Raw genomic sequence first — 27,132 nt, forward strand, 5'->3', positions numbered from 1 at the left:
TCAGACTCTTGCATTACTGCAAAATTACTCCCCAGGAAACAAGCAGAACAGATGTTAGATGTGAAACAGGAGGTGCCACTGGGAGACATAAGAACATAAGATTTGCCGCTTCTGGGTCAGACCAGTGGTCCATCGTGCCCAGCAGTCCACTCACGGGACGGCCCCCAGGTCAAAGACCAGTGCTCTAAATGAGTCCAGCCTCACCTGCGTACGTTCCAGTGTAGCAGGAACTTTTCCAACTTCGTCTTGAATCCCTGGAGGGTGTTTTCCCCTATAACAGCCTCAGGAAGAGCGTTCCAGCTTTCCACCACTCTCTGGGTGAAGAAGAACTTCCTTACTTTTGTACGGAATCGATCCCCTTTCAACTTTAGGGAGTGCCCTCTCGTTCTCTCTACCTTGGAGAGGGTGATCAACCTGTCTTTATCTGTAATGAATAAATATGTAGACACATCCGCTGCTGTTTATCTTCTCATGGTCAGAATCCAAGCTCTGTGTTGGAATTAGACGAGACAGATTTTGTTTCTAGATGGAGGAGGGGGTTTATTTGGGGTACTCTTAGAACTACCAGATCAGTCTCAATTTGCCCTTTCCTTTCCTTTTAGTCATTCTTAGATTTTCATCCATTTTGGACCTAAGTTTTTATACCTGGGGCTTGCCCAGGGTCACAAAGAGCTACAATGGCCATTGAACCCAGTCCCCCAGATTCTCAGCCCACTGTATTAACCATTATTTATTTATTTCATTTTCCATCCCATCCTCCCCAAAGAGCCCAGGACAGGTTACAGGTCAACATACACAATATAACCGTTAACAGGTTACAGTTTGCCATATTACAATACAAGTTTTTATCCTAACTCAACATTAGGCTACGTCTCCTCTTCGAGGTGCCATAGCAAAATTTTAAACAAATGGGTAACAATCTTCCAGAATACAAGCATTCTTGACCTTTCACTCACCCTTGGGAGTTCCAGAACAAGGGCTGCACCTCTCCGCCTGATCAATAGGATGGGAGAATCTAGCCTGCAGGAGGGAAATTTGTCTCGCATACGCACTGGGCTCAGGGAGGGTCACTGGCATCAATTCCCAGCCATTACACTAAGTTACTGTTGGCGTATAGGCTTGGTTCTTACATAAGAGCATGAGCCTTACTGGGTCAGACCAATGGTCCATCAAGCCCAGTAGCCCATTCTCAAGGTGGCCAATCCAGGTCACTAGTGCATGGCCAAAACCCAAGGAATAGCAACATTCCATATAGAATCTCAAAGAATAGCAAGATTCTTGAATCCCAAAGAGTAACAAGATTCTAGAATTCCAAAGAGTGGCGACATTCCATGCTACCGATCCAGGGCAAGCAGTGGTTTTCCCCATGTCCATCTCAATAACAGACTATGGACTTTTCCTCCAGGAACTTGTCCAAACCTTTCTTAAAACCAGCTACACTATCCGCTCTTACCACAACCTCTGGCAACGCGTTCCAGAGCTTAACTCTTCTCTGAGTGAAAACATATTTCCTCCTATTGCTTTTAAAAGTATTTCCCTGTAACTTCATCGAGTGTCCCCTAGTCTTTGTAATTTTTGACAAAGTGAAAAATCGATCCACTTATACCCGTTCTACTCCACTCAGAATTTTGTAGACTTCAATCATATCTCCCCTCAGCTGTCTCTTTTCCAAGCTGAAGAGCCCTAACCTTTTTAGTCTTTCCTCATATGAGAGGAGTTCAAGATCCATCAGATGGAGGGTCCCTGTTCACCTAGACCAGTGCATTTAGAGAATGGAAACATGGTGAACGCGTGCAGTTGCTGAAGGATCCAGTTGGAATGCGGGAATGGGAAACCAGCCGTCTACCTCCACCCCCAGGCCTTCAAGGAGGAGGAAGAGAACCCAAGATCAAGCCTCAACGATCTTAATTGTTTTACCATCAGTCCTAGGAGCTGCATTACCAAGGACTCCCAGTAGAAGCTCAAAGAACCTACAATGCATATCGAAGGGGGACAGGAACTGAGAGAGGAGTTGTCCCCTTTGGGACTGGGCCCAGCGGAGAAATGGAGGTAAGGAGAGTAATGGCAGTTTAGTAAAAAAAAGACTGTGCCTCAGGGAGAACAAGGTGCTACTTTTAAGCTTCCCTGAATACCTGAAGGGATACATGGATTGAAAGTCCATAGATGATCTGAGACTTTGCCTTGTTTTGCCCAAAACCTCAAGTTGAAGTATCTCTGGCCTTCCATAACCCAGTCTACTCAGACTAAAGCCACTTTGATGATCACCTAGGCAAACAAGGGATACACAAACTAAATCAAGTATGCATGACCATGAATCTGGTCAGAAGACTTTGTCGTATGAAATCGAAGGCTCTGCTGTAGGGTCTAAAAACACGGTTGCCTCTGCAGCCAACTGAAGAAGCAGGATCCAGCCTGGGAATTCAAACCTGAGTGTTCCAGACAGGAGTCTACCGTCCTGCCACTGATAAAGTGCAGGGGGAGGAGGAATTTCACAACAGGGCACAGATCCGAAATATCAAACAGTGCCTATTTCATGAAGTAACCTTGATCCAACCGACATTCATTGGCAAACTACTGATCACATCCTCATCATCCAGGGCCCTCCGATCTAACAACCAAAACTTACTTTCCATACTATCAATACGCGAACTGTTCTACGATACTACTCGCAAATCCATCTTTTCAGTCTCTTCCATTCGATCTTCGATTAGAAAACTCTCTTGAAAACTTTTCTCTTTAAAGACGCCTACACTCTTTAGTACCAGCTCTCACTTCAAAAATCCTTAATTCTTGTGAAGTTCTTAGGAAAACAACACACAGAACTGCCCTAAAACACCAAAAACGCTTTGCTTGAAGCGATCCCCACCCTCATGTATTGCCGTTCTCCATTTACCTCCCTTTTTAATTAATTAAAAACCTCCCCTCCCCCACTTCCTTTTTGTTCCATGCACGTCAATTTGAACTTGTCTACTATTTTTTTAATATTTGATAAGATATTGTTTTTAATTCACCTCTTTTATTTCTTTTTTAACCTCATTATATTGTACACCATTTAGAAATTAAAGAAACTTGACCTTTAGAATAAGGCTCCCAGAATTTCCCTCTTAGCATGCAAATTCTGTTGCACAAATTTCCAGCTGCTCTGATGAAAGTGTGAACGTGTGCCCATGACGTGTGCAGTTTAGAAAGTATGATTTCTTTATTAAATTATGTATTTTAGTTGCTTAGATACTGCTTGCATGTCCAGAAGCAGGGTAGTACCGTAGGCATTTTCCTGTCCCTAGACAGCTGACGGTCTGAGTTTGGAGCTGAGGTGAAGGAGGGTTAAGTGACTTGCCCAAGATCACAGGAGCTGCGGTGGAATTTGAACCTAGTTCTCAGTCTGAGGCTCTACTCCTAACCCATTAGGCTCCTCCAACTCTCTGCAGACTAGTTAAAGGTGTACATGCCCCTGTCAGCTGCATCCTTGTACATGGGTATAACTGCTTTCCCCTATAAACATCTTCTAAACATGAAAAATGCTTGGTAAAGTTACCCTCTAGAAATCCTAGTGGAACTGCAGGGATTCATGTAGCCAGCTCTGTCTGGCAGGCTCTAGTTATTTCTTTGTTTCTTTAATGGTATTTCTTATCTCTCAATGCAACATTAAATTCATAGGAAAACAAATATATAAGATGCAATCTATATATTACTGTAGCATGCAACATATGACTTCTAAATACAATAAACAATAACCTAAAATAGAAACACGATGGCAGATAAAGACCAAATGGCCCATCTGCAACATCCACCCTCTCCTCCTCTCCCTATTGGCTAAGGCTCTTAACATTTGCATCTCCTCTTCCTATTGGCTAAGGCTCTTTACACCTGCATTGTGAGGTCATAGAGCTTTATGGTTATAGAAGCATGATGGCAGATAAAGGCCAAATGGCCCATCCACAGCATCCACTATCTCCTCCTCTCCCTATTGGCTAAGTCTTAAAATTTGCATCTCCTCTTCCTATTGGCTAAGGCTCTTTACACCTGCATTGTGAGGTCATAAAACTTTCTGGTTATAGAAACATGATGTCATGATAAAGGCCAAATGGCCCCTCCACAGCATCCACTATCTCCTCCTCTCCCTATTGGCTAAGGCTCTTAACCTTTCATACGCTGAGAGATTGGAGAAACTGGGTCTCTTTTCCCTGGAAAAGAGAAGACTTAGAGGGGATATGATAGAGACTTACAAGATCATGAAGGGCATAGAGAGAGTAGAGAGGGACAGATTCTTCAAACTTTCAGAACATAAAAAAACAAGAGGGCATTCGGAAAAGTTGAAAGGGGACAGATTCAAAACAAATGCTAGGAAGTTCTTCTTTACCCAACGTGTGGTGGACACCTGGAATGCGCTTCCAGAGGACGTTATAGGGCAGCGAACGGTACTGGGGTTTAAGAAAGGATTGGACAATTTCCTGCTGGAAAAGAAGATAGAGGGGTATAGATAAAAGATTACTGCACAGGTCCTGGACCTGATGGGCCGCCGCGTGAGCGGACTGCTGGGCGCGATGGACCTTAGGTCTGACCCAGCGGAGGCATTTCTTATGTTCTTATGTTCTTATCTCCTCTTCCTATAGGCTAAGGCTCTTTACACCTGCATTGTGAGGTCATAGTGCTTTATGGTTATGAAAACATAGAATCATGGCAGATAAAGGCCAAATGGCCCCTCCAGTCTGACCATCTGCAGTAATCATTATCTCTTCCTCTCTCTATGAGATCCCACATGCCTATCCCACACCTTCTTGAATTCAGACACAGCCTATGTCATAGAAACAAGATGGCAGATAAAGGCCAAACGACCACAGTTATTTAAATCATAAGAAAGTTCTGTAATTAGTGGACTAAAAGCAGTCACCTAGCTGGGTCTATCCAGAAGACTTTTGGGGGGCCACGCATATTAAATTACTGTCTGATGCCCATCAAATACCCTGCAATTCTAGAATTTTGACGACCTTCCAGGGTGAGTCGTAGAACAGTCTAGGCATAGCATATACGGATCTCGACCGTACTCCCAAAGTCTTGCGTCTATCACAAAGAATGTTATACAATTTGTGTAAATGTTTGCTTTTGTAAAAGCTCCATGACGCAGTTACCCTGGACAGAGGATTTGGGAGCACAGATGTCAGCCCTGCCCCTTCTCTCTCAATTCCTTCTTCAGCCAAAACTTTAGAAAAGAATTTCAAGAGCGGTGGTGGGGGTTCATTATTGTGGAGCTCTGTATGTTTTTATTTCTTTATTTGAAAACTGTATTTTCCACCAGTTCACACAGACATTCTAGGCAAACAACACACTCTACACAATCACAAGCAAGTTAACAACAAATGCATATGATACACAACTGAATACAAAATGGAAAAGGTAAGAGCACCCAAGTCTCGCGAAGTTTGTGACAGTCATTTTTCCACTATGGAGACTGCTGGGCAGGAGCGTATAGGGATTGCTCCTTCCCCGCCTCACCGCTGGACCACTGGGGACCTAAGGTAGACCTGTAGGAGGACCAGGAGGGAAGGGGAGGGGTGGGCTAGTTGCACAAAGTCACCAGGAGGGAGGGATTGAAGGCAGCTCCAGTTCCCCACCCCACTGGACCCTCAAGGCAGTACTGGAGGCCCGCGGTGGGTCCAGGAAGGGGGGACCGTCCCAGGATTGGCTGGCTGGCTGCAGAGCTGACAGACAGGACACCAGGGAAGGGAGGAGGGGTCGCTGGTACTTCAATATAAACCTCCGCTTTATATTTGAGTCAACCTTATTTCCTCCTTTTCAGAGAGCAGGGGGGTGGGGGGGATGTTCCCTCGCTTTATTTTCGGATCAGTGTATATTTGAGCATATACGATATCCTTCCCCAGTATCACATTAGTAATGACAGATAATTTAAAAAAAGTCCCAAAGACATGAATATAAAGCGCATATTTAAAGCAAACATCTTAATACCCCCCAAAATTCTGCTGCCCATCATATAAACAGAACGATAGAAGATTAGACCACAGTTCACTTGAAATGGAGAACTAAATCATAACTTTTCTTATCAAACCTTTTAGGTTATTTTTCATTGAAATCTCTCTTCAAACAAACAGCATTTCTCAAAATCTTTCAAAACTTGCTTAAGAAGAAGCAATACTTTGCTTCTCAATGAATCATAGCGCCAACACGGCCGTGTTTCGAGCTGGCCGCTGCATATAGAAGAACTCCTTTTTCCAGTATTCATATAATTCCTTCTTACCGACCGTAACTGCTCAGAATACAATTTTTAAAAATACACCAGCTAATAAGCGCACATTTTAACTTTCAGATTTTTTTTTTTTTAATTCTTTATTCATTTTAAAACTTTCATCAAGTGTACAAAAATTGCAACAAATAAAATAGATTTAAACACTTGTATTATATCTTATAATTGCAAATATAACCCTCCCTCTCCCATCCTGAAATCCCTCTAGTACTTTTATTTTTCATATAATAGAAACCCACCCCCCACCCCACCCTTATCTTACATAGTTAATAGAAAAATATTAGAAAAATGGCATCAATCATGACAAAAGGACGTTAATGGTTCCCAAATTTTAATAAAGTTTTTATAATTTTCATTTTGCACCGCTATTGATCTTTCCATTCTATATATGTGACAAACTGAATTCCACCAGAACTTAAAATTAAGCCTACTATGGTCTTTCCAGTTATTAGTAATATGTTGAATGGCTACTCCGGTCAAAATCAATAAAAGTTTGTTATTACACATTGATATCGGACTCTTTTTTCTCATAGACATACCAAAAAATACAGTATCATAAGTTAATGCTACGTGATTTTCCAATAAACAATTTACTTGATCCCAGATTGACTTTCAGATTTTTAAAGTACAAGAATCTCTTCTTTTAGCCAACGTACTGCATGGGCCAGTGGTGAAACAGGCCAGCAACACAGCTTTCATAAACTATACGCTGCAGTTATTTAGTTCCAATTAAAGTCTGTTTTGCCCTAGAAAAGCTGTCGGGTACATGAGTAATTTACCTCAGTGTTTCTGAACATTTACAGGGACAAAACAATTCAATAAGGGATCTGCAGTTAGAAAATTTTGTTTCATATTAGCAAGCACTAGTACAGAATAGTGTACACAGGAATTAAAAACGTACTTCCTTATACGTAAGAATGTAAGCATTGTTGTACTGGGACAGACCAAAGGTCTATCAAGCCCAGTATCCTATTTTCAACAGTGGCCAATCAAAGCCACAAGTATCTGGCAAAATCCCAAAAGAGTAAAATAGGTTTCAAGATATTATCACAGGAATAATGATTGACGGACTTTTCTCCCAGGAACTTGTCCAAATCTTTTTTTTTTAACCCTGCTTTGCTAATGACTTTTATTCAGAAGCATTGATAAATAGTGCTGAAACTAAAAAGCTTTCTGTTCTTGTTTCCACAGCTCCATTCAGCCCTCCCAATTTTGCAGACAGTGCAGTCAAGTTCGACACCTATGGGGATGGACTCGGACGATACAACGTGTTCAATTTCCAGTACAAAGGGGGTAGGCATTCCTACATGAAAGTCGGTCAGTGGGCAGAAACCCTGTCACTGGACATGGATTTGATTCAGTGGTCGAGAAACTTCATCCCCACCTCCCAGTGCAGTGACCCATGTGCTCCAAATGAAATGAAGATTATACAGCCTGGAGATGTCTGCTGTTGGAACTGCATTCCCTGCCAGCATTACGAATACCTAGCCGATGAGTTCACCTGTCTTGACTGTGGACTTGGGCGGTGGCCAACATCAGACCTCATGGGCTGCTTTGATCTTCCTGAAGACTACGTCAAGTGGGAAGATGCCTGGGCGATAGGCCCTGTCACTATTGCCTGTCTTGGCTTTGTTTCCACCTGCATCGTCGCAGCTGTCTTTATCAAGCACAATAACACCCCACTAGTGAAAGCTTCAGGCCGAGAGCTGTGCTATATCTTGCTTTTTGGAGTCTTCATGTGTTACTGTATGACCTTCTTTTTTATAGCTAAACCTTCTCCTGTCATTTGCACTCTGCGGCGTCTGGGCCTGGGAAGTTCCTTTGTAGTTTGCTACTCAGCCCTCCTGACAAAGACGAACCGCATTGCCCGAATTTTCAGTGGGGTCAAAGAAGGAGCTCAAAGGCCCAAGTTCATCAGCCCCAGCTCTCAGGTTGTCATATGCCTCAGCCTGATTTCGGTACAGATTGTTATAGTGTTTGTCTGGCTCATGCTGGAATCCCCTGGCACCAGAAGGTACACACTTCCTGAAAAACGGGAAACTGTTATTTTAAAATGCAATGTCAAAGATTCCAGTATGCTAATCTCTTTAACATATGACGTGGTCCTTGTAATTTTATGCACAGTGTATGCCTTCAAAACGAGGAAGTGCCCAGAGAATTTCAACGAGGCCAAATTTATCGGCTTTACAATGTACACAACGTGCATTATCTGGCTCGCCTTCCTACCCATATTTTACGTGACCTCTAGTGATTACAGAGTAAGTCTTTCTTTACATTGTACACACACGTGCCAAAGATATCTGACTTCAATAATAACGAATGCCTGTTTTCTCTTTCCCCAAAGAAGTTCTTTCACAGCACAGGCCTCCAAATGGTGTTTGAGAACCACTGATTCAGCCATTTAGAACTGTGAATGATGATGCTTTATGAGGTAGGAGCTCTGCCTCGGAGATGGAGGTACTGGTTTGAGTTCTTCAGAACACGGAGCTCCAAACCAAATGTCAACTGGGCAGCAGTGTCGTTTCTCAACGCAGACCTGCACTTTCATTACAAAAAGAATAGACGGGATTGTAAAATATTTTAGCAGGTTTGCATGAACTACAATCAAAAAACTAGGAGCAATGGGATTTAAGGTTAGCAGATGAGTCCTGCATCGGTCTTTGAATTTGTAGTTCATAAATACGATGGGTCCAGTTGCTAACCCTTGTTCAAGTTTGGAAACTTGAGAATTTTATCACACGTGTTCAGTATCTAATATAATAAAACCCTAAGCCGCGCATGCACACTCCCACTGCGTGCGCCGGTTTTCCGTGAGCTGTAGGGACCCGCAGGTAGGAGTGCGCATGCGCACTTAGGGTTCTGTTTTTCGTCCTGTTTTTTTGGTCTGGCCTGCTCCCTGCTTGCCTTGCCAATTTTATTTTTTAATTGAAAGACGCGGCGGTGGCTCCTCTCATGATCTACGCCTGCGTCGGACTTCCAACGCAGGTGGGGATCATGAGAGGAGCCACCGCCGCATCTTTCAACTAAAAAATACAATACAGCAAGGTGAGCAGGGAGCAGGCCAGACCGAAGCTCCGACTTGAACTGCCAGTTGGCTGGCTCCCTTGCCGGAGTTATTTTTCAGTTTAAAGGTGCCGCCGCGGCTCCTGTCACGAGCCACACCTGCTTCAGAGAAGACTTCTAATGCATAGAAACATAGATACATAGAAAATAGACGGCAGATAAGGGCCACGGCCCATCCAGTCTGCCCACCCTAATGTCCCTCCCCTACCTTTGCCCTGTGAATAGATCCCATGTGTCTATCCCATTTGGCCTTAAAATCAGGCACGCTGCTGGCCTCAATCACCTGTAGTGGAAGACTATTCCAACGATCAACCACCCTTTCAGTGAAAAAGAATTTCCTAGTGTCACCTCGTAGTTTCCCGCCCCTGATTTTCCATGGATGCCCTCTTGTTGTCGTGGGGCCCCTGAAAAAGAAGATATCTTCCTCCGTCTCGATGCGGCCCGTAAGATACTTGAACGTCTCAATCATGTCCCCCCTCTCCCTGCGTTCCTCGAGCGAGTAAAGCTGCAATTTGTCAAGCCTTTCCTCGTATGGGAGATCCTTGAGTCCCGAGACCATCCGGGTGGCCATTCTCTGCACGGACTCCAGCCTCAGTACATCCTTTCGATAATGTGGCCTCCAGAATTGCACACAGTATTCCAGGTGGGGCCTCACCATGGATCTATACAATGGCATAATGACTTCCGCCTTACGGCTGACAAAACCCCTTCGTATGCAACCCATGATTTGTCTTGCCTTGGATGAAGCTTGCTCCACTTGATTGGCAGACTTCATGTCCCCACTGACGATTACCCCCAAGTCTCGTTCTGCTACCATTTTTCCTAGGATCTCGCCATTAAGGGTATAGGACTTGCATGGATTTTGGCTGCCCAGGTGCATAACTTTGCATTTTTTGGCATTGAAGTTGAGTTGCCAGGTCCTAGACCAGCGCTCCAGTAGGAGTAGGTCGTGCATCATGTTGTTGGGCATTGAATCTTCGTCCGTTGTGCATTTGCCCACTACATTACTTAGTTTGGCGTCATCGGCGAATAATGTTATCTTACCTCGAAGCCCTTCTGCCAGGTCCCTTATAAAGATGTTGAATAGGATTGGGCCCAAGACTGAGCCCTGTGGCACGCCACTGATCACCTCTGTCATTTCGGAGGGGGTGCCGTTTACCACTACCCTTTGAAGCCTACCTCCGAGCCAGTTCCCAACCCATTTCGTCAATGTGTCACCTAATCCTATAGAACTCATCTTGCTCAGCAACCTGCGGTGTGGTACGCTATCGAATGCTTTGCTAAAGTCCAGGTACACGATGTCCAGGGACTCCCCAATATCCAGCTTCCCCGTCACCCAGTCAAAGAAGCTGATCAGGTTGGATTGGCATGATCTCCCCTTAGTAAATCCATGTTGACGGGGATCCCGTAGATTCTCCTCATCCAGGATCTTATCCAATTGGCGTTTGATTAGGGTTTCCATTAGTTTGCTCACTATCGATGTTAGACTCACTGGTCTGTAGTTTGCTGTCTCCAGCTTTGAGCCTTTCTTGTGGAGTGGAATGACGTTAGCCGTCCTCCAGTCTAACGGGATGGTGCCTGTACTAAGGGAGAGGTTGAAGAGCTCGGACAGTGGCTCTGCCAAGACATCACTCAGCTCCCTAAGCACCCTGGGGTGTAAGTTGTCAGGCCTCATTGCTTTGTTAACCTTAAGCCTTGACAGCTCATCATAGACACTGCTGGGCGTAAACTCAAAGTTTCTAAACGGGTCAACTGAGCCAACCCTTGTCTGTAGCTGAGGGCCTAGTCCTGGCGCTTCTCGGGTGAATACTGAGCAGAAGTATTCATTTAATAGTTGGGCTTTTTCCGAATCCTTTTCCACATAGTCTCCTAGTGGATTCCTGAGACGTACTATCCCGCCTGAGTTTTTATTTCTGTCACTGATATACCTGAAGAAGGATTTATCTCCCTTCTGGATGTTCTTTGCTAGAGACTCTTCCATGTGGAATTTAGCCTCCCTGACTGCTGTTTTGACGGCTTTTGACTTGGTCAGGTATTCTGCTCTAGAGTCCTGTTTCCCCGATTGTTTGTAAGAGATGAATGCTTTTTTCTTCTCCTTGATGAGGTCCAAGATCTCCTCAGTAAACCACTGCGGCTTGTTGATCCTTCGCCTTTTACTTACTGATTTAACATAGCGGTTTGTTGCTTCCTGTATGGTGGCTTTCAGAGACGACCACATTCCTTCCACGCTATTGGTTTCTGCTTGGCTTTGTAGCGCCTGGTGAACAAAGGAACCCATGTCTTGGAAGTTTGTGTCCTTGAATTTGAGGACCCTGGTCAGTGTGGTAGATTTAGTAAAACCTTTCCTAAGATTGAACCATACCATGTTGTGGTCACTGGAGGCCAATGTCTCGCCCACCGAGACCTCTGTGACACTTTCTCCATTGGTAAGTAGTAGGTCCAGTATTGCCTGATCCCTTGTTGGGACTAATACCAGTTGCTTGAGACCAGCTCCTTTCATAGAGTTTAATAGCCTCCTGCTGCTGCCGGAAGCAGGCGGGGATCGTTAGAGGAGCCGCCGCGGCACCTTTAAACTGAAAATTAACTCCGGCAAGGGAGTCGGCCAGATCACCACGGCAGCCACTCCTCCCTCTCGCCCTCTCTCTGTCTGCCGAAAAAAACCCAAAAAAACCCCAACAATCGCTGGCATGTAGGGGGAAAGGGGAGCTTGCAACAACAAAAACTCCCAATGCCTGCGACTGTGACCCCCCTCCCCCAAAGTAAGCTCCCCTGGAGCACGGGGGGAGAGGGAGATCATTCCCATCTGTCCAAAGAAGGAACGGGCAGGTTAGACGGTTAGCTGGGAGCAGGAGCAAGGGAATCAATCATGAGATGAGGGTGGAGGACAAGGAGGAGAATGATAGTTGGGTGGGGGCGGAAAGAGATGCCTGATTGGGAGTTGGGCCTGGGTTGGTGAGGAGAAGAGAGACATGGGATAGCCACTAGAGAGAGAGGCTTTGGGCGGGTGAGAGAAGCAGGCATTTGGAGTGCAGGTAGGAGAGAGAGAGTGCATGGATGGGGTGGGCCACCACCACCTCAGCGAATGAGAGCTAAAGGAACCCCTCCCCTCCCCCGCCAGGAGTGTGCGGGCAACTGACCACAGCTGGATTGAGGAAAGGGCAAGGGATCCCTTAGCTGGCACCGCTGGAAGGTGGCTTCAGTGAGGGTCTGGGCAGGGAGAGCGACAGAAAGAAAAAAAGATAGAAAGAAAGAAAGATAGACATCGGGAGGGAGAAAGAAATAAAGAAAGATAGACAGGGCAGGGAGAGAGACAGAAAGAGAAAAAGATAGAAGGGGCAGGGAGAGAGATAGAAAGAAAGGAAGAAAGAGACAGGGGGGCAGGAGAAAGACAGACAGACATCTATTCTAGCACCCGTTAATGTAACGGGCTTAAACACTAGTTTATAAATATTCATCCTTATGAATATTTAAATATGTATGTTAATATGAGGGGTCTGCTGAAAAGTTCTCAGCTCAGCCAACAAAGCTGGGGTTGTCTCCAGCGATATTCCAATTTTGTTCATCCCATATTTTTCTGACAGAATGAAAAAAGTGGGAAATCACTGGACTAAGCGTATAGCCCTCGATGGAAGCTACCCCAACTTTGTTGACCGGGCTGAGAACTTATCAGCAGCCCCTCGTAATGACGTATATATATTCAGATAAATGATTTAAAGTTTATGTTGGTTCCAAGCATGACAGTAGCATAAATAGCTATTTCTTATCCAACAGACCAACAAATCAAGCCTCCAATGAAGAGCAATACAGCTCAAATATAACAAAGAATGTAGAGAAATGTAAAGTCTTGCATGTAGGGAAAAGAAACCCGAAGTACAGCTATACGATGGGAGGGCTGGTAAAGGGTGAAAGTACTCAAGAAAAGGACTTGGGGGTAACAGTGGACATGACAATGAAGCCGTCGGCACAGTGCGCAGCAGCCTCTAAGAAGGCGAATAGAATGCTAGGTATTATTAAGAAAGGTATTACAACCAGAACGAAAGAGGTCATCCTGCCGTTGTATCAGACCATGGTGCGCCCGCATCTGGAGTACTGCGTCCAATATTGGTCGCCATATCTTAAGAAGGATATGGCGATACTGGAGAGGGTTCAGAAAAGAGCAACGCGATTGATAAGAGTTATGGGAAACCTTTCATATGCTGAAAGATTAGAGAAACTGGGGCTCTTTTCCCTGGAAAAGCGGAGACTCAGAGGGGACATGATAGAGACTTACAAGATCATGAAGGGCATAGAGAAAGTGGAGAGGAACAGATTCTTCAAACTTTCAGAAACTGCAAGAACGAGAGGGCATTTTGAAAAATTAAGAGGGGACAGATTCAGAACCAATGCTAGGAAGTTCTTCTTCACCCAAAGGGTGGTGGATGCCTGGAATGCGCTTCCAGAGGGTGTGAGAGGACAGGGTACGGTATCAGGGTTCAAGAAGGGATTGGATGAATTCCTGAAGAAAAAAGGGATAGAAGGGTATAAATAGATAGAAGAAAAAAGGGATAGAAGGGTATAGATAGAGATCATTATACAGGTCCTGGACCTGATGGGCCTCAGCGTGAGTGGACTGCTGGGCAGGATGGACCCCTGGTCTGACCCAGCAGAGGCACTGCTTATGTTCTTATGTTCCATACCAGGCTCGCTGTTTCCTAGGAACATGCTTTATTTTGATGTGGGCAGTTAAACTATAATGTAGCAAAGATGTCAGTTTCGACATCAACAACACAGAGGGCCTTCAAGTTCCAGGCAATGAACATGTATTTATTATAAGACCCGACACGGGCTGTGTTTCGGTGTATCCGCCTGAATCAGGGTCTATAAATATTTGTGAAATCAATGCTTATCCGCCACAAGCCACAAAAAATGTGACAAATGGTACAAGATGTTCCGCAAAACATTCGCCCGGAACTTGGAGGCCCTCTCTGCTTTGTTTCCTTCTGCATTCTTCTAGTTTCTTCATCAGTGTCATCAAGTTCCAAAGGGCCTGGGGGCCTAGTTTCTTTAGAGGTGCCTGTGTATAATTTAGGTCTGAGCACTTGCTATGGAGCTGGCGTAGGCGCTTGTACCTAGGTCACCTCTATCATTTCCACTCATAATGGTGCACCCCGTCCCGCTTCACCCAGACCCCTCCTGTGTGTACGCCCATCTTGAAACTATGCGCCATTCTATGTACATATCTTGCTGTAGAATAACGCTCGGCCAGAACTGAGACATTTCCCCAGGCGTATGCAAATATTCTGATCATTTATTCACGTACTTTTCAAATATTCAAATATTAACAGGCCTGTGGATGGAAATTTATTGAACTGTTTGAATATCTGAAAAGCATTATCATTGAAAAAAATATTGATTACTTAAGGTAGGAATACTTGGAGGAGGGGGTTTTTATGCCGATGAGGTAACGCTAAGAAGAGCCTGAATGCTTATAAAATTAGCAGCAGGCCCAAGTCTGAGGCTTTTCCTCCCCCTTTACAAGATTCCTGAAGCCTAGCAGTGGATTTTTGAGTTTTAAGTCCACAGTGCGTGGTTGAGCCTTAGGAAGAGGTTTAAAACGAAAGGAGTAATAAGTGAACTCTCTTTTTTTGAGAACAGGATTTGCACTAAGGGGATTTGAGGTTCTGGATTATTACAGTCCCTTTGTGCTTGCGAGTGTGGAGTGAACCCCACTATCTCCCCTTCTCCACTGAGAATACTGGTAGTGTAAGAGTGGTCTTGGTCTCAACACGTCCAGAGCTTCTAGAAGATTATAAGTGAAATAGAAAACATCCTGCCTACTCCCAGTACAGGGACCCATTTACATTTTAGCAAAAACTTGAATTCTGTATTACGCATGAATTTCACACTGTTATCTTATTCACTGTTTCATGTCTAATTAATTCACTGGTACTTGAGGACTAATGGCTGAGGTATCTGTTGAACTGCTAAACACAAACCTGCCAATATCTGAAACTCTCCATAAAAGATGAAAGGGAAAGATATCTTAATTCAGTTCGGAAAACACCAGGGGAAGAGAGGGAAGCGAGTACATTTGTAATTAGTCATGGGAGGAAGAGTGGCTTGTTGTATAGCGTGGAAAGTAGGGCTGCTGGGATGTACAGAAGCTGAAACCCAGCTGCAAAACCATTCCCATAGATAAAAGCATTACCAAAAATTTCTTGAAGCCACCCACACACATCAATACAAGAGGAGCTAATAATGTTAATTGTTCACTGCTCTGCAACTTTTAGAATATTTGTGGCGGATGTAAAGCAAGTGAAGCCTTTGGGAATGGCACAATACAGGAATTCCCAGGGCAGGCTGTGAAAGGCCTTGACGTAAATAAATCACTCAACTTTTTTTAAATCTATGTACTTTGATTTTTATTCCATTAGTCCCAGGGCAGGGTATAAAATAACACTAACGTCATATAACCCTCACCCAATCCCAACAACCCTTCAAATTTAGCATCGATGGTTTCCCAAGCCAAAAAACATCTATAGCCCCCCCTTAAAAAAAGTACCTGCAGTCATAATCCAACTAGATCAGGGATCTCAAAGTCCCTCCTTGAGGGTCGCAATCCAGTTGGGTTTTCAGGATTTCCCCAATGAATATGCATTGAAAGCAGTGCATGCACAGAGATCTCTTGAATATTCATTGGGGAAATCCTGAAAACCCGACTGGATTGCGGCCCTCAAGGAGGGACTTTGAGATCCCTGAACTAGATATACTTAACCCCCCCCCTTTAAACAAGTACAGTGTGTCTTTGTTTCCTAAAAATAAATACTGTGGATCAGGAACGCGACATAACCATCGTGGAAGTCTGTTCCACAACGCAGGACCCCAATGGAAAATGTAGATTCCCATGCAATTATTGATCAAACCATACCAAGTCCAGGAACCATCAAAGTTCTCACGCCCACACAATGAAGGCCACTGGTTCCCAACCTTGTCCTGGAGGACCACCAGGCCAATCAGGCTAGCCCTAATGAATACGCATGAGAGAGGTTTGCATATAATGGAAGTGAGAGGCATGCAAATCTGCTCCATGCATATTCATTAGGGCTAGCCTGGTGGTCCTCCAGGACAGGGTTGGGACCCACTGCCCTAGGCACCTCCGTTTAGGTTCCCAACCCTAAACGGTCCATTCAATAGGTGCTGTTGAAAATTGTCACCATTCTTAACTTACAATACAAATTGGAAAAAAAATGTAGACATATAAAAAATCTACAATAAATCTAAATGCTCATATGTTTGTGAAGTGCTCAGACCTGCAACCAATAATACCGAGTGATAAAACCCTTGCACTGGTTGCCTGTAAGACCATCACAGCCCTCACTGTCTTGACCGCCCAGATATCATGAAACTTAACACTATCAATCCAACATAAATCACACTATCACTTATCTGAGTCTCCTTGGCGGTCTTGTGTCTTCTACTGTGGCTGCCTGTGGGAGCCTAAAAGGTGCTAATGACTTCTGTACACTGTCCCTGTGTGGTCGCCAATGTTGCTTCTTCAGGAGGGGACCCAAGAATCCAATAAGCACAAGTCACCCCACACCCTCTCTCCAAACAACTCTATTCAATGAGCTCCTTTAAAAGTTAGGGGGCGGCGTGGTTTTGAGAATCAGGCCCTTGGAATCCACACGGCACAGTGCTTTCTGGAACTCATGACCTTTTGGCGATCCGTTGCCAGTCTTCCTTGAAAAAGTTCAAACATGGCTATTTGAGTATGTTTTGAGGGACTGATGGAGGGGCCTCCTGGAATCTATTAATTCCCTTTTTGGGGTTTGTATGCATGTGGCCTTACTCCCATAGGTAAAGGTGGTATAGTAAGCTCAGAATAAATAACTACATTTGGGAGAGACATCTCTGCCCATTTCTGTTGCGTGATCCCCTAATAGAGAATGACATGGGGACAAATTTGTCCCCATTGGAACTCAGTTTCCCTGTCCCGTCCCCACAGGTTTTGTCGCTGTCCCTGCCCTATTCCTGTAAGCTCTGCCTTAACTGCACAAGCCTCAAACACTTAGGATTTTAAAGTGTTTGAGGTTTGTGCAGATGAGGACGGAGCTTAGGCATTGGTGGAATGAGGCATTATGACATCACAATCTCAGCTCTACAATGTTGCTACTTAGGATTTTAAAGTGTTTTAGGCTTGTGCAGATGAGGACGGAGCTTAGGCATTGGTGGAATGAGGCATTATGACATCACAATCTCAGCTCTAGAATGTTGCCACTTAGGATTTTAAAGTGTTTGAGGCTTGTGCAGATGGGGACGGAGCTTAGGCATTGGTGGAATGAGGCATTATGACATCACAATCTCAGCTCTACAATGTTGCTACTTAGGATTTTAAAGTGTTTTAGGCTTGTGCAGATGAGGACGGAGCTTAGGCATTGGTGGAATGAGGCATTATGACATCACAATCTCAGCTCTAGAATGTTGCCACTTAGGATTTTAAAGTGTTTGAGGCTTGTGCAGATGGGGACGGAGCTTAGGCATTGGTGGAATGAGGCATTATGACATCACAATCTCAGCTCTAGAATGTTGCTACTTAGGATTTGAAAGTGTTTGAGGCTCGTGCAGATGAGGACAGAGCTTAGGGTTAGTGGAATGAGGCATTATGACATCACAATCTGAGCTCTAGAATGTTGCTACTTAGGATTTTAAAGGGTTTGAGGCTTGTGCAGATGAGGACGGAGCTTAGGCATTGGTGGAATGAGGCGTTATGACATCACAATCTGAGCTCTAGAATGTTGCTACTTAGGATTTTAAAGGGTTTGAGGCTTGTGCAGGTGAGGATGGAGCTTAGGCATTGGTGGAATGAGGTGTTATGACATCACAATCTCAGCTCTAGAATGTTGCTACTTAGGATTTTAAAGTGTTTGAGGCTCGTGCAGATGAGGACGGAGCTTGTAGGAATGGGGCAGGGACAAGAAAAGAACATAAGAATAGCCTTACTGGGTCAGACCAATGGTCCATCAAGCCCAGTAGCCTGTTCTCACGGTGGCCAATTCAGGTCACTAGCCAAAACCCAAGGTGTAGCAATATTCCATGCTACCAATACAAGGCAAGCAGTGGCTTCCCCTACATCTGTCTCAATAACAGACTATGGACTTTCCTCCAGGAACTTGTCCAAACCTTTCTTAAAACCAGCTACTCTTTCTGCTCTTACCACAACCTCTGGCAATGCGTTCCAGAGCTTAACTATTCTCTGAGTGAAAAAATATTTCCTCCTATTGGTTTTAAAAGTATTTCCCTGTAACTTCCCCTAGTCTTTGTAATTTTTAACTGAATGAAAAATTGCGGGTATGGGACAGGAAAATGAATTTCCGCGGGGACGGGGGAAAATTTGTCCTTGTATCATTCTCTATCCCCTAGTAATTCGACTGAATGAAGCATTGTGGCTAAAAGGTTTATGCAAATAAAGATCTCATACTGAATAGCAATTCACTTCAAGCTTCAAGTGTAATCCACATTTGATACACCACCTGTTTAGAAATCCATTCTAAGTGGTTTCCCTCATTAAAATACAAGAGGTAGGAGGATGCATAGGAGAGGAGAATGAAGGGAAGAGGGCAGAACAGGCAGTGGATTTCAGAAATAATGGTCAGATTCACCTAAGTGGAATGAGATTTTAATTGGATGGAAAATGCTGACGTGTGCAGAAACCATGGTATGATTAAAAACATTCAGAAAATGTTGCCCTGAAATAAAGGTCAACCAATAAGCGGCAGACGGAGCCTTTTTATTGGACTGGCAAAGTGCATTTGTCAGCTCTCCGCAAACCAGCCAGAAATATATTCAGGGTGTTGCAGCAAAAAAAAAAAAAAACTTCAACTATGGACCTGTATTTTTATGTGTAACCCTGGGTTGGGGATGAACATCCGAGGGATTACACATGGGGGAGAAACCCATGCCTTAGGTGATCTCTTCATAAAGGCAGTTAAGAAATCCCAGTCGATAAAAATATAATCCACTCACTAGTCCCTCTTCTCTCAATTAATAAAGGAGTCCACTTACAATTCAAAAGATCAACAACTGAATCAGCTGGATGACCAGATGAATGATGCTTGATCATTTTTTTATTCCATTTCTATTTTCAATTTTGCAATTTTTGACTATGGAATTTTGGTATTCATTGTTTTCTGTTCTATGTTTCTATAACCATAAAAGTCTATGACCTCACAATGCAGGTATAAAGGGCGAGGAGGAGGTAGTGGATGCTGTGGATGGGCAGACTGGATGGGCCATTTGGCCTTTATCTGCTGTCATGTTTCTGTTTCTCTAATCATTAAGCTCTATAACCTCACAATGCAAGTGTTGAGAGTCTTACCTTATAATAATTAGAGAATGACACAGGGACAAATTTGTCCCCATAAGCTCTGACTTAACCACACAAGCATAAGTGTTTAAGGCTTGTGCAGATGAGGACGGAGCTAGCAGGAATGGGGGCAGGGACAGGAAAAGAACTTGTGGGGATGGGACGGGGAAAAATTTGTCCCCATGTCATTCGCTAATAACCATAAAGCTCTATGACTTCACAATGCAGGTGTAAAAGTCTTAGCCAATAGGAAGAGGAGATGCAAATGTTAAGAGCCTTAGCCAATAGGGTGAGGAGGAGATAGTGGATGCTGCGGATGGGCCATTTGGCCTTTATCTGCCATCATGTTTCTACATATATTCCAGTAAATATAGACAAGGCAAAAGAGATAATATTAATAGTTACACTCTTCAAAATTCTTCTTCCTAATTCTCCCCAGAGGGCTATCTGAGCTTTACCCTGATTGAAATGTTGCTCTGGCTGGATTATATAGCAGGTCGCCTTTCCCTGCCTCTGCTCCATTTTCCTGCAACAGTCAGGTAATTTTATAAGCTCCGAGGCTCATTGCCACTCCTGGCCCCTTCAGTTTAGTGACTGCATTAGCCAAAGACCTCTCTGTAGAAGATGTTGCAGCCTTTTGACTAATGCTTTCCAGTGCAAGACCTGAGCTACCAGCCTTGGATCACCCATTCTGTAATGTCCTTGGAAGTGACGGCTGAATCTGCAGCATTTCCTGGACCCAAAGAACAACAAAAGAGAATCGTGAAGCAAGGTTACTATCCTCAGGACACAGTCAGCCAGTTGGGTTTCTAGATTATCCATAATGAATATGCATGAGATAGTTTACATAAGGTGAAGGCAGTACATGCAAATTAAGCTCATGCATATTCATTGAGGATACCTTGAAAACCAGTCTGGCATGGTTTGCCTGATTAGCGGGTTAAGAACACCTGGTCATAACCTACCATTGCTCAGGCTTCTACATCCAGCTGTGAGGACCGCAGACTGGATGGAGTCAATCAGTCTTTCCCTGTCACCTGAAGTGTTTGTGTTCTGGGTTGTTCTGTTGTTAATCCATAACAGTCACGTTTCAACACTCATTTCCTTTCAGGTGCAGACCACCACCATGTGCATCTCTGTCAGTCTCAGTGGCTTTGTGGTTCTGGGCTGTTTGTTTGCCCCAAAAGTGCACATCATTGTGTTTCAACCACAGAAGAACACAGTCACGCACAGGCTTCATATGAGCAGACTCAGTGTTACTGGCACAGGGACCACGCTCTCCCAGGGTAAGCAAAGCATGCATAACCACCAACTTAAGAACATAAGAATCGCCATACTGGGACAGACCGAAGGTCCATCAAGCCCAATAGGCCAACCCAGGTCTCAAGTACCAGACACAATGGCTCAATTGTTCTAGATTTGGCTCACATAAAAATTGAAGGTCCATCAAGCCCAATATCCTGTTTCCAACAATGGCCAACCCAGGTCTCAAGTACCAGACACAATGGCTCAATTGTTCTAGATTTGGCTCACATAAAAATTGAAGGTCCATCAAGCCTAGTATCCTATTTCCAATAATAATAAGAGCTCTGTAGCAACCAGGAACAGGGTTTCCCACATAGAAAGCTGTCTCCCCAATAAGTATTGCATAGAGATGACTCTGTGAAGTGCAAGACTCATGGATTTCACATTTTTCAACTGTTGTCTTTTTTTTTTTTGCAGTTCAACTCCATGAACTCTCCACCATTTTCTCTCTCCCTTGAACTCATGGGGAATAGATTGCCACTTCCCCCTGTTCTGATTCAGCTCTTGTCAATTCATATTCCCACATTGATTTGGACCCATAAGCTTTATTCCCATTCAAAAAAATAATCTCTTAAAAGGTATAACATTCCTCCCAAATGATTCAGTAGCGTAGCAAGGCTGAGAGGTGCCCCTACCCACCCCTGCTCCTGCCTGCTCCTTCCCTCGTACCTTCAGTTGAAATTATTGCTTGTGGAGGTCAACAAAGTGCTCCTCGCAACCCCGTCGGCTCTCCCTCTGACATCACTTTCTGTGCAAGGTACCTGGAAGTGACATCAGTGGGACAGCCAACAGGGTCGCAAAGAGCACACTGTTGACTGCCATGTCCAGCTCTCTTGAATGTAAACCGCCTAGGCATTTCAGTGAGAATTTCTTACAGTCAACTGGTGTGTAGACCCTAAAATTCAAAAACTATTGAGGACAAGACTCATATCAAGTGAATTTTTAATGGCAGACCTCAAACACCCAAGGCACTACTTTTTGACTGTTTTCATGCCCTTACTGGGGTGGTGTTTTCATCATTGATCTTGGCAAAGTGACATGTGCAAATTGATTTCTAATATTAATTTTAAACAGGCTCTATATAAATTATAAAATGCATGAAGTGATATAAAGGAAAGGCACTTATCTTTACGCCTGACGGCTGCCCAACCGTTTCACTCTTGGCTTCGTCAGGGGCTATGCCTCCTTAAATACAAGCACCAATTTCTAAAGAAAGAAGTGTTTTTTTACAGCACTTCATGCATTTTATTTTATAATTTATATATAGAGCCTGTTTAAAATTAATATTAGAAATCAATTTGCACACATCACTTTGCCAAGATCAGTGATGAAAACACCACCCCAGTAAGGGCACGAAAACAGTCAAAAAGTAGTGCCTTGGGTGTTTGAGGTCTGCCATTAAAAATTCACTTGATATGAGTCTTGTCCTCAATAGTTTTTGAACTGACACATTGGACATCTCTGATTTTTCCTTATTTAGTTGACACTAAAATTAAAAACATATTTTCTACCATGAGGCCTTCCCTAGACCCTCTTTTCATTTTCGTATAAGAAATGGGTACCAGAAAGGCAGAGAAGTACAAGAAATACTTTATGATTCAACACAGCATGGAATTCCAGCAAACTCAAAATATTCGGTTACGCTCCAAAGTCTCTATGTGATAGTAAAATATATATTGCATCGTTGAATTGCTCCATCTAAACCAGAATCTGTGATTAGTAGCTTTCATCACAGTTGGAATTCGGTCTACCATGTTTAATGTGTTGCTGCCAGGTCAGACAGATGTCAATCCTGAGAAAGAGGTTTTCCTCTTGGAGGTAAAATTCCTGGTATAGGGGGATCAAAGTCGGGCCTTGAAGGCCGCAATCCAGTCGGGTTTTCAGGATTTCCTCAATGAATATGCATGAGATCTATTTGCATGCTAATAGATCTCATGCAAATTCATTGGGGAAATCCTGAAAACCCGACTGGATTGCAGCCCTCGAGGAACGACTTTGATACCTATGGTGTAAACCATGAGGTTGTTACTTATCTTAAATTCTAGAGGAAGAATTTCTCAGCTCCACAACAATTCTGTGCCATTTTCATTGACATATGTTAGGAAGAGAGTCTCAAAATTATTTCAAGCTCAAAAGCTAAAGAACCGTGCTAGGTTGTCATGTGATCATCAAATATGCATTCCTGTTCAAAATGGCTGCCTCCAGATATTCAGCAGAATTCCATTACAACGAGCAAAACATTGAAAGGGTAAAATTAAAAGCTAACTGGAAGATAATCATTTGAACTGGAACGGGATTGGCCACCGTGCGAACGGGCTACTGGGCTTGATGGACCATTGGTCTGACCTCGTAAGGCTATTCTTATGTTCTTATGTAATATACTGCCCTTCCTTATGGTTTATAATAGAAAAATAACTACACACCGTGTAAAGGATAGAAACCCCCCCTCCCCCCCCATACAGACTATAATTCTAGTAAACCCTTAAGACATTTGCATCAGCCAACTCAACATTGAAGGATTTGTTCTGTTTTTTAAATAAGCTCTCAAAAAAGATCTGAGTTTAAGATAGGTAGACTCCAGGTCCCACAATGAAGGTGAAATAGAAAACAAAGGCCTGATTGCTGGTTATCTCGCCATGAATTGCGCAAACTGGAAACATACGGAGGTGTGGGTCATTTAGCAAACGCAAGGCCCTAGGAGTACAAGGCCAAATAACAGCTGGTACAATGCAGTTTAATGACAGATGTGCAGTTTGCAACTTGTGCTTTCAAAATCTTACACACTGCGCAGCACATAAACCCCCTTCCTCCTTTTTTACAAAAGCATAGTGCGGTTCGTAACACCAGCTATGGCGGTAATAGCTCCTATGCTCCTAGGAATTCTGTGAGCATCGGAGCTGGTGCAAAAAAAAAACACTATGCTTTTGTAAAAAAAAAAAAAAAGGGTGTGTGTGGGGGGGGGGTAATTTATGTAAGTTCTGGCTTGCTTTTTTTATGTCACCTGCTTGCTTTATTTGGAACAGTCTTCCATTACAGCCCAGGCAAGGTGGCATAAAATTCCATACAAACATTGCAGCAAAAATGTCATCAAACAATTTCAAAATAAGACATCAACGTAATAATGATGACACTGAGTTTTGTGTTTGGTGGAATGCTGGAATGCTCTTCCGGAGTCTGTTGTAGGGGAAAACACCTTCCAGGGTTTCAAGCCTAAGCTGGACAAGTTCCTGCTAAACTGGGATGGACTCATTTAGAGCACTGGCCTTTGACCTGGGGGCCACCACGTGAGCGGACTGCTGGGCACGATGGACCAATGGTCTGACCCAGCAGCGGCAAGTCTTATGTTCTGTTCCCTCATCTAATTCAACTAGAAGCCATTATCCTTTCAATGGGTTAAGATTTCTTCCCTTCTCCCAAACTTAGTTACAAATTTCACGTAAATAGTCAGACCTCGATTTTATTAGCAAATAATCCACTCAAGCTCAGTTGCAAATTAGAGGAAAAGCTTTCTTCTGTGGTTTATATACATATAAATATTAGCCTTTTAAAGCTATTTTCTGTATATCTAACTGGAAGTTGAAATTAGCAATAATGACTGTTGAGCAGCCAGAGTCAAGGTGAGACGCAAGGGGCCATCAATCCCAGTATCACGCCAGTGGCTAACTCTTCTTTTGCTCTCTTGTTTTCCAGCGAGCACGCACTACGTTCCAAGCGTGTGCAACGGGAGAGAAGTACTGGACTCAACCACTTCCTCGCTCTGATCACCCTCACCTCAGTCCTCCGGGTCTTAAGACTGTTAACTTCCCTGCACATGTGAAGGGCAATTCTGTAATCTAGGGGCCCATCTTTCCCCGCGCATTACTCGCATGGGTGGTAGCAGGTGCCAAGGTGCTATTCTTCCTGACAAAGGGGCGTACACAGGGGCGGGGCTCCCCCTTGCCATATTTAGGCGCCAGAACTGGAGTAGCTGTGGCCACATAAATGTGAGGCCTGCCAATAGCGGATTCCACAAGCATTCTATAACAGAATCTAGGTACCCAAATGCCATTCCAGAATAATCTCTCGCAACGTGGCACTGGAGTACGTAGACTGAGGTGCCCATTTACAGAATTGCCCAGACTGTGCACTGCATAACACTTGTAACTTTTTTTTTTCTTTACAAAAGAATGGTATAAGACATTATTTTTGAGGATGGTACAAGATGATGTCATAACTTGCCACCATTCTAGAGCCACGTGTAAATACACCACCAATGGTTTACAATATTCAACAGTGTTAACTCAGCCCTGGAGAACTTATCTGTTGCAATGGCAACTGCAATATTAGATAACTTTCTTATAACATGTTTGTATACTAGGTCCCTCTTCTAGTGAATCTAGACTGAGCTCCAGTATTGCATTTGCAGTGGCTCCAGAGGGTCATTTCTCTCAGCACAAAAGAGGACCAATGCAATGGCTCCAGTGATAGCCTCCTGTTACGAGGTTTTTTTCCCTCCAACATGAGATTTGGATTTTAAATGAATGTCAGCTTCCATGGTGACCGTCTACAAGGTCAATCACAAAATCCAGAAGGCTTCAGAACGTATCACACCGTTAATGAGCTGTGTATTGTGCTGCTGAGACATTTCTGTGGGATGGATTGTGGACATCTCCAAAAAGCAATCTTGTATAAGAGAAACCACTGTTCAAAACATACGTTTTCATGGATTGTGTTAATTTATTCTGTTTGGTAAGGGTGTAAGGGTAACGGGATTTGATATGTACATAGAACAGTTGCTATATTCTCCTGGAATCCAGGACTTTACCAACCTCTAAACCAAGTCTTCCCTATCTGCAAATAAACAGAACTCACAGAAAGGGTGGTGAACGCTTGGAACGAGTGTATCCGAATTCAAGACAGCTTGGGATCTCTAAGGGAGAGGAGGGGGTAGTGGATGGCATGGCTGGGCAGACGTGACAGGCCAGATGGCTCCAGAAAAAGGAGGACGGACTGAGACAGCTGGGTTTTACTGCCATTGCATTCGATGGAAGATGGCTTCATCGGTCCTCCTTTTTATGGTCACCCCAGCCACATGGTCTTTACCTGCCTCCAATTTTCTCTGTTTCCATGATGCATCCTGACCCGGCAGAGGAGAATTCTGATGGGAAATGAACTTTCAAAAACTGTTACCAAAAAAAAAGAGTAGAAATGTGACACAGGAGTATTCTATCTAGTCTTTATAACTTGTCTTTGAGAACCTGGAATGATCCTGTACAGTAAAGTCTAATTTCCTGCTGAATCTGAATTATGTGCCAGGGGAGGGTTACCATATTTAAAAAGAAAAAAAAAACCCCACCCTCTTCTGCCTCCAGCTCTGCCCCATTCCGTCTCTAGCCCCGCCTTGTTCCACCCTCCAACCCTGCCCCCCAAAAGCCTCCTCTCTTTGCGATGAACTCTGGCTGTGGCTGGAAAGCCTGAAGCATGGGCGGATGTGTGTGGCATGGTGTCAGGTCAAAAGCACGCCGGGACAAAGGCGCACGCAGACAATTGAGCGCAGCGCGGAGGCGTGTGCCGCAGAAAATTACTGTTTTTAGGGCTCCGAGGGGGGGGGGGCGTGGGGGGAACCCCCCACTTTACTTAATAGAGATCGCGCCGCGTTGTGGGGGGTTTGGGGGGTTGTTGTAACCCCCCACATTTTACTGAAAACTTCACTTTTTCCCTGTTTTTAGGGAAAAAGTTAAGTTTACAGTAAAATGTGGAGGGTTACAACGCCGGCACGATCTCTATTAAGTAAACTGGGGGGGCTCCCCAACAAAAACCCCCGTCGGAGCCCCTACAAACTGTAATTTTCTTCGGCGCGTGCCTCCCTCTTGCGCTCAGTTGTCGGCGCGCGCCTTTGTCTTTCGCGGGGTTGTCTATGAACCGTGTGGCATCATCCACGCATGCTCAGAAGCCCTCCAGATGCAGCCTGAGCCGGGTTTTGGAGAGTGTGTCCTCTAATAACAGGACATGTCCAGGTTTTCCTGGACGTCTGGTGACCCTATGCCATGGTGTAGAAAGACACCGGGTGTTTGGGGAACTAGAAGACCTACTAAAGCTGCACCTTTCACGGAGGAGTCGTCTCAGGGTAAAAGCACAAGGCTGAAGGCAGAGTTTAAATCCCACTACTGACCCTTGTGATCTT

The 27,132-nt window shown here is 44.1% G+C and overlaps 1 protein-coding gene across 1 annotated transcript in view; it reads left to right on the forward strand.

Moving 5' to 3' along the window:
* The window catches only part of GRM3 (glutamate metabotropic receptor 3), a 67,116-nt gene extending 41,981 nt beyond the window's left edge, over positions 1-25,135 (forward strand). Inside the window, exons 3-5 of the mRNA XM_033958967.1 lie at positions 7,451-8,517; positions 20,776-20,950; positions 24,660-25,135. Coding sequence (XP_033814858.1) covers positions 7,451-8,517; positions 20,776-20,950; positions 24,660-24,730 — 1,313 coding nt within the window. The 3' untranslated portion in view covers positions 24,731-25,135. The remainder of the gene's footprint in view (positions 1-7,450; positions 8,518-20,775; positions 20,951-24,659) is intronic.
* The last annotated feature ends 1,997 nt before the right edge of the window (positions 25,136-27,132 follow it).

This window comes from Geotrypetes seraphini, chromosome 9 (genome assembly GCF_902459505.1).
Source record: "Geotrypetes seraphini chromosome 9, aGeoSer1.1, whole genome shotgun sequence".
NCBI classification, from domain to species: Eukaryota; Metazoa; Chordata; class Amphibia; order Gymnophiona; family Dermophiidae; genus Geotrypetes; species Geotrypetes seraphini.